The 8,252-nt window shown below is 40.4% G+C and overlaps 1 protein-coding gene across 2 annotated transcripts; it reads right to left on the bottom strand.

Moving 5' to 3' along the window:
- Positions 1 to 1,214: 1,214 nt before the first annotated feature.
- Positions 1,215 to 6,483, bottom strand: TMEM139 (transmembrane protein 139). Of its 2 annotated transcripts, none has more exons than XM_007504488.3 (3): positions 6,093 to 6,483; positions 4,187 to 4,436; positions 1,215 to 3,766 (listed from the first exon to the last, which is right to left on the bottom strand). In XM_007504488.3, exons 2-3 carry the CDS (start codon positions 4,417 to 4,419, stop codon positions 3,355 to 3,357), a joined length of 645 nt encoding a protein of 214 aa, XP_007504550.1. In that variant the 5' UTR covers positions 4,420 to 4,436; positions 6,093 to 6,483; the 3' UTR covers positions 1,215 to 3,354. The 2 variants fall into 2 exon arrangements, with proteins under 2 accessions (XP_007504550.1, XP_007504552.1); XM_007504490.3 differs by having other exon boundaries at positions 4,187 to 4,283.
- Positions 6,484 to 8,252: the final 1,769 nt, after the last annotated feature.

The following is an 8,252-nucleotide window of genomic DNA, read 5'->3' as shown; positions in this document are numbered from 1 at the left end:
GTCCCCAAAGTCCTTGGCACTTTGAAGTGGTTCAGTACCAGAAACGGATACATAATTTATTAGTGGAAATAACATTAAAGAAGAGGCATCTGGGGGCAGCTGGGTTGCTCAGTGGATTGAGAGACAGGCCTAGGGATGGGAGGTCCTAGGTTCAAATTTGACCTCAGACACTTCCTAGCTGTGGGATCCTGGGCAAGGGACGTGACCCCCCATTGCCTAGCCCTTACCACTCTTCTGCCTTGGAACCAATATACAGTATTGAATCCAAGACAGAAGTTAAGAGTTTAAGAAAGAAAGAAAGAAAGAAAGAAAGAAAGAAAGAAAGAAAGAAAGAAAGAAAGAAAGAAAGAAAGAAAGAAAGAAAGAAAGAAAGAAAGAAAGAAAGGAAGGAAGGAAGGAAGGAAGGAAGGAAGGAAGGAAGGAAGGAAGGAAGGAAGGAAGGAAGGACTAAGAGACTTTTCCATCTCACTTGCAGCTAAACTCTTTTATATATGCCATCTTCTCCATTAGAATGGAATTCCTAGAAAGCAAGGATTGCCTCATTTTTTCATTTTCATCTTCAGAATTTAGCACAATGCTTTATACTAGTAAATGCTTAATGAAGGTTTTATTCATTTATCTAGTTAGTTAACTTGCCAACTATTATCCCAGTCTGAGTTAGAATTCAGGTTTCCAACCCCCGCCCCCACTTTTTTTTCCCTTAACTCCCTTTTGATGCAATATGCTGTGTTTTGATTTGGCTTCCTGACTCCAGCTGTAAAGGGCTTATGAATCTTCTAACCTCTGAGCCAAGAACACATAGCTTACTAGCCATGACCTTAACAGAAGGCCTCCTCCAGCTTACCTTGGAGTAATAATAATAATTACTCATGTCTATATAGTAATTTACAGTTTCCTTTCCTGAAGTCCACTGCCTATGAACAATTAATTCTAAATTCAGATATATACTCACTATCAGATGAATTTTTTTAAACCCTTACCTTCTGTCTTATAATTAGTACTGAGTAAAGGCTAGACAATGGCAGTTAAATTACTTGCTCAGCTAGAAAGTATCTGAGACCAAATTTGAACTCAGGACCTCTCATCTATAGGCCTGGCTCTCAATCCACTGAGTCACTTAGATGAACCCTAGATGAATTTTTTTAATAACTCATTAAATCATTTATTATAATTTGTATAGAGCTTATATATGCATACATATAAGGCTTAGAAAATTCTTAAAAATATCTCATTTTATTTTCACAACAATCATAAAAAGTATGTGCCATTGTTATCCCTATTTTACATATGGAGAAACCGAGACAGACAGGTTAAGTGACTCATAGGTAGTAAGAATTTACTTTGGTTTTCCTGACGAGTCCAGCATTCAGACATCTTCAATTCAATTTGTCTAAAACTGAACTCATTTTCTCCTTATGTCTCAATTCTATCCCCTTGTCTAAACTTCCTTGTTTCAGTCAAAGGTACCAGCATCCTTCCAGGGTTTCAGGTTCATAATCTCAGAACTATTCTGGACTCCTAACACTACCTTACCCCAAATATGCCAACATTTACCAAATCTTAGCCATTTTTACCTCTAGAGAATTTCTATTAACATTGACAAGATGTCTGACATCAACATATTCCTCCCTTTCCTATACTCTGTAACCTAGCCAAACTCCATGTCTGGCTCATGCTTGGAATGCATTCTCAAATTACCAGCACATCATGATTCCTCTTTTCCTTTAAGTAACTCATTCATCATCTTCTTCAGGAAGACTTTTCTGATACCCCCCAAATGCTAGTGCTCTCTCCATTACCTTGTATTTAATATATATGTATATAGATGTATGTGCATTTATATTTATATACAAATTATGTCTTTTTATGCTTATACACACAAATTTTATATGCACGAGTGTATATATGCATACAAATTATATATATTTATTAACATTATGATATATATATACATATTTTCATATGTATCCTCCTCTATTAGAATATAATCTTATTGCAAGTAGATGTTTTGATCCTCTTACTTGTATCACCAGTGCCTCATATAGTGGTATATAGTGGTTAACATAAATATTTGATTGAGTGAGTGAATGGAAGGACAGCATGATAATTAAATCATGATATATTGACATTTATAGTTCACAAAGCACTTTACATGCTTTTTTCTTGTTTGATCTTTACAACAGTGAATTAGTTAACACAAGAAGTATTCTGATTTTAAGAAGGAAGAAACTAAGGTTTTATGATACTGAGGCTAAAACTGAATTTAATAAGATACCATTTAATAGAGTTAAGTGTGGAATTCTCCTCATGGCTACAAAAATCAAATAAAGAAGCAAGATATAAGGATTTGGTGTTTTTAAAAAAGACATTTATGAATCTAAGGGGTCAAGAAGTTGCATAAGTCAACAGTATGACATAGCAACCAAAAAAGTTAATGAAATCTTAGATTAAATTAATAGAAGTAGACTGGACAGAACAAGGAAAGTAATAATTCTCTGTACTCTGCCCTAGTCCATTCACATCTTGAGTATTATGTTCAGTTCTGAGTACAACATTTTATGAAGTATAGAGTGAGAAAATTGGAGAAGGTGTTAAAAGTACTAGCTGAAGAAATAATGTTTAGCTGGGGAAAGAAAAGACTTAGGAAGCATGTTAGGGAGAACATGATGGCTCTCTTGTTAGTGATGGGTTATAAGGAAGAAGAATGAGAGGAATTCTGTCTGGTCATAAAGGAAAGAGAGAAGAAATAGGTGGAAATTTGAGAGAAGCAGTTTTTGGCTCCGTGGAAGGAAGAACTTTGTAAACAATGAGAATCGTCCCAAAGTAGAGAGGGCTGCTTCATGAGGTGGATTCCCATTCACTGGAGGTTTTCAAGGAGAAGCTGACTGACTTTTTGTCAGAGATATCATAGAAAGGATTTCAGCTCATTTAAGGTTGAACTAGCTTACCTCTGTCTTCTCTCCCTACTGCAACATTTGGTTATTAGGTGACTTGTCCAAGCTCATATTTAGTGCTAAGAGTTGGGTTTTAAACCCAGTTACTCCAACTCCTGGTCCTTTTTGGGAAATTAGAGGATGACTAGTAGGATATGCAGCAGTCCCACTTCCCTTTTCTTATGATTTCACCAGCTACCCCCATCATCTAGCTTTTTGTAGGGGAATGTTGGTTATGGGATGATGATAGGGAGAGGCTGTTTGGACCTTGTCATTGTGGGCACAGAGCCTGGAGACAAAACAGAGGTGCCAATCATATTATATCTCTGGGGAGAGGAAAACACCCTGATGCCCTGCTCATGTGATCCAGATGAAAAAAAATCACTGATTGTTAGATCTTACATATCCAGGGAATAGAAGTTTAAGGAGGTGTCCAGCCCTCCTCATAGAATACACTGTCATCTTCAAAAACATTATCATCATTGATATCATGGTGACCAGGTCTGAGTTCATATGCTGGCGGTGGAGTAAGAGGCTCCATACATGGTAGACTTTGCAATGGAGGTGTTTCAGACTCTATTAGATGTCTTGGAAGTTGGAGATTGATTGGGGTGCCCAAAGAGCCTTCTGTCTGGGTCATTGTACCTTCTGACCTCCCCTGCCTGTCTGTGCTGGCTTCTGTGAGTCCTGCCAGATGGTTAGATTCTTCTTCCTGAAGCTGTGAGAGAATCACAGTACTGTAGGGTGGGGGCTCACCCAAATCTGCATTGGGGTCCTGGGTCGATGGTACCACAGCTTCTTCATAACTTGGTACTTCGAAGGCTTCATTGTCCCTGAGAAAGAGATAAACAGGGTCAGTACTTCTCTGACGAAGCCCTGGGAGATCCTTGGGATTGTCTTACTTCCAAATGATCCCTTTTGTTAGTTCTTCCCCTTTCTGAGCCCACAGTGACAAAAGTCCAAATGGGCTTCCCCTATCGTCATCCCATAACCAGCCTTTCCCTACAAAAAGCTGGACAATGGGAGTAGATTGGTAAAAGGGAAGGGAAAGGAAAGTGGGGCTGTTGTATACCCTTCCTGCCATTCTATATGCTCACAAAGAGAAAGTTTAAAATCCAACTCTTATCATTGGCAATGCCCATGGCATAGAGAAGCAGGCCACCTGTATCTGAGACATGTGATCAGGGTTGGTGGAAAGTGCCAAAAGCATAGTATAGATATGCCTCCATTCATTCTCATTACCCCTAACTTACTGTGCTGAGCTCAAGGCCCCTGTAGTTTCTGTTCTTATTGCCAGGAGTCTCCATTCCATGAAGCAAGAGAGAAGGCAGAGAAAGAAAAGGAATCCACCTAAGGTGAAGATGAGATAGGCAACAAATATGATTTCTGGCTTCAGGTGAAACAGGGCAACCCCTATGAGGATGAAGATACAGCACATGAATGCAAATAGCTTCGCTTGGTTCCCCCATGATAGACATGGCAACATTGCCCCTGCCTGGGCTCCTGAAAAAAACAGAGGCAAAGGAACATTCAGAGAATAGAAGAGCATAGAGAGGGAGAAACTAATAGGATGTTAGAACTATGTTAACTAGAAATTAATTTTTAACTGTAAATAGTTCAGATAATATGCTTGTTTACTTCTGTTGTACAGAATAAATAGCTTTGAAATGAAAAAGACAAACAATTGCTATGTTTACTAGTTGAGTCAGGATGGAAAGAGAGAAACTTTTGGGAGGGTGGGGGAGAGAAGTGGGAAATGGTGTCAAATACCAGGTGGACCAAATTCTGTATTATTATACTCTTATTAGTAAAGGACTGGGTCAGATTTCAGGGGATTCATGAACTTTTGATAAGAAACAAGTTACATATTTCTTTTCACTACCCACTAACTGAAATTTACCAGACTGCCAAAGGGAGCCATGACACAAAAAAATGTTAAGAACTCCTGTTTTGTACCAATCACACTATGGGAGCACAGCAGAAAGCTAAGGATTTGTATGTCTAGAGTTGATGACATAATCAATATCACAGAGAAGACAATAACCCAGAATTCTTTTCTCAGTCCTGACACTGGGTTAATTGTATCTACCCCACTGATTACATTGTTGAGGCTCTGACGTTGCAGGGCTGGTACCCCTTGTCTCCTTTCCCCTAGTAAAGTTTTCCTTTTTTTTTTCTTTTTACAATGGTCCTCTTTATTAAAAAACCTTTCCCATTTGTTAATTCTACATTTTTCCTCCACTCCTAGGACATGCAATGACAGAATAGGCCGCATTCATAGGCTACATATTAGGTATACTTTTCCTAAAGTTGTAACATGCAAACTCAATACATTACAATTACAAGGTAACCTGCCTAATTTCCACAGGAAATATGTAGAAACAATTTTTACTTTTGTTTCTCCGGAAAGGTTCCATTCTCCTGACCTTGAATGAATTTGTATCCTCTTCTTGCCTAATTTCAAAAAAAATCTGTTATCTCCCTTACCCACTAAGTCCCTTATTGAGATGTGTTTTTTTTAACTTATTCATTCATTTAATTGCATAGCATATTACAGACTCTATACTTTGTTTTAAAGTTTTCCTTGGTAGCCCCTATCCTCTCTACCTTCCAGTGCTCTGGACACAGCAGATATTGCCTCAGGCCTCAATGCACACAGGCATCTCTGGAATCTAGGTGAGGGGGGCCCAGTGTCCTTACCCTATTTATTCCCTGTAATACTACCCCCCCCACCTCCCACCAACAAAAAAATGCCAATTCCTCCCTCCTTCTTCCCAGTCTCTGTCCCCTTCTGATGGGGTTGTCTTCCCCTTCTCATCCCAAGACAGTCAGGCTCCACCTACCAGGACAAAACAACCCAGATTCTGGGATACATGATAGGGAATCTCAGAAAGAAGTAGGACACATAGAAGCTCAAACCCTTTCTCTGCTCTCATCCCCAAACGTGCCTATACCCCCTTACTCCAGAATCTTTCTTGAGGTCAGGATCCCTAAGTCTCCACCCAGAATCTAAAACAGAAAACCTTTTCCTTAATGCCTAGGTGGGATCCCAGCCCACTTTGGTATTCTATATCCTTCCCCTCCCCACTCATAAAGCCAAATCCAGGAGCAGCAGAGTCCTTTGGACAGAGAAAGGGGCCAAGAAAAAGAGATGGTTACCTCCCCCATCCCCCAAGTTAGAGGTTCCCTTCTTTCTTCATCTTCAGCCACCGGGATCCGATCCGATAGGTAAGCATACATCCACTTGTCTGGGGCAGTCTCCTCTGAAATCAGGAGGTTTTAGGGGAGGAGTCTGCCAGCCCCACCCCTTTCCTCTGCCCCAGTTCCTAGGGTTCTTATCTCTGCTGGAAACCCCTACTTTCCCCCCTTTCTTGAACTCTGACATTCAGCCCAACCTCTGTGTATAGCTCTCCTATCTCCACCTCCACCCTCCAAGAGGCATGAAATGGGAGTGGCTTCTCCACCTCACCTCCCCAGCTCTTTTGCGCATTGGGGCAAAGTGTCCTGGTTCTCACAGTAGTCATTCCCTAACTAATTACAGCAATCCAGACCTGTTTGACCTCCAGGTTTCCTGGGTTTAGCCCTTTACAATAGTGAACATTGCCCTCTTCAGACAAGGGCTGGGGAAATCCAGCGCTCATTCTTTGGTCAATCTGAAGGGAGAGAGAGAGTGGAGTGGGAAAAGCCTGGAGCCCTCTGTGCCTTGAGTGCTTGCAGTCCAGACCTAAAAAAGAAAAAAAGATGTCTTACACTCTAGGAATGATGAATGTGGAAGAAACTGGGTTGCCGAGGGCCTTAACAGCTTCAAGAAAAATGTCCAACTAATACACTGCTGGTGGAGTTGTGAACTGATCCACAAATTCTGGAGGGCAATTTGGAACTATACCCAAAGGACTTTAAAAGACTCCCTGCCCTTTGATCCAACATCCACTAGTGGGTTTGTACCCCAAAGAGACAATAGGGAAAAATATGTGTACAAAATATTTATAGCTTTGCACTTTGAAGTGGCAAAAAATTGGAAAATGAGGGGGTGTCCCGCGAGTGGGGAATGACTGAACAAATTATGGTATCTGATGGTGATGGAATACTATTGTGCTCAAAGGAATAATGAATTGGAGGAAAGTCCATGTGAACTGGAACGACCTCCAGGAATTGATGCAGAATGAAAGGAGCAGAATCAGGAGAACAATGTACACAGAGACTGATACACTGTGGCATAATCAAATATAATAGACTTCTTTACTAGTAGCAATGCAACGATCTAGGACAATCCAGAGGAACTTTGAGAAAGAACACTATCTATATCTAGAGAAAGAACTGTGGGAACAGAAACACAGAAGAAAAACATATGATCAATCATGTGGCTCAATGGAGATATGATTGGGGATTTTGACTTTAAATGATTGCTCTATTGAAAATATGAATAATATGGAAACAGGTTTTGAACAATGACACACGTAAAACCCAATGGAATTGCTCATCAGCTGGGGGGTGTGAAATAGGTGGATATTCTTGATTGATGGGTTTTGATGGCTTTGTTAATAGTGAGATACCAAGTTTTGAGGGTTTTTTGGTAACCCACAGTGAGGAGGCCCTGAAAGCCTCCTCACAGGGTCCAGTATGCTTCTCAGACTTAGATTTCTAAATCAGGGCAAGGGTTTATTTTAACCACAGTAAGATGGAAGGGAGGATTAAGGGATCCCACCTCTACAATCCCTGCAAAAGGGTTTCTTCTGGTCTTCCAAGCTCCTTAATTCCCTACTCTGACTGTTCATAAATCCAGGCTACCTAAGTACCTGATACTTATAATCCTCAGATAACTTTTGGTAAGATATATAGTTCTTCAGAGTAGTTTAGGGAGAACCCTTTCTGAGTGGGCTCATCCCTATCCCGCTTCAGCCTAAGATGGCTTCAGGACTTTTCTCATAGACAGTTTACTTGCTTGCCGGCAGAGATCTTCAGAGCAGCTGGAAACACTCTGGCAGGAGGCAGGAAACACGAGTGGATGACAGGGTATGAAGGATTGATCCAAAAATGAACAACAGAGTTGATAGCTTCAGCTTCAAGGGGACAGGAAACCAAACCCCTCCTAGGCTCACAAACTCTTCTCTGTTTCCTTTTCTCCAACCCATTTCTGCTTTTGCCTCATTAGAGAGGTAAGAAGGGAGAGAAAGAACACAAATCATGTAACCATAGAAAAATATTCTAAATTAATTAATTAATTAAAAAAAGAAAAAGAAAAATATCCAGACTTCCAGAGTTAAAGATTGTTGGAGTGTCTCTACTCTCCCTTGGCCAGGGTATATGTCTGAGATAGAG

The sequence above is a fragment of the Monodelphis domestica genome, chromosome 5 (genome assembly GCF_027887165.1).
Source record: "Monodelphis domestica isolate mMonDom1 chromosome 5, mMonDom1.pri, whole genome shotgun sequence".
NCBI classification, from domain to species: Eukaryota; Metazoa; Chordata; class Mammalia; order Didelphimorphia; family Didelphidae; genus Monodelphis; species Monodelphis domestica.
The sequence above is the reverse complement of the archived record's forward strand: the minus strand, read 5'-3'. Positions and strand labels throughout refer to the sequence as shown.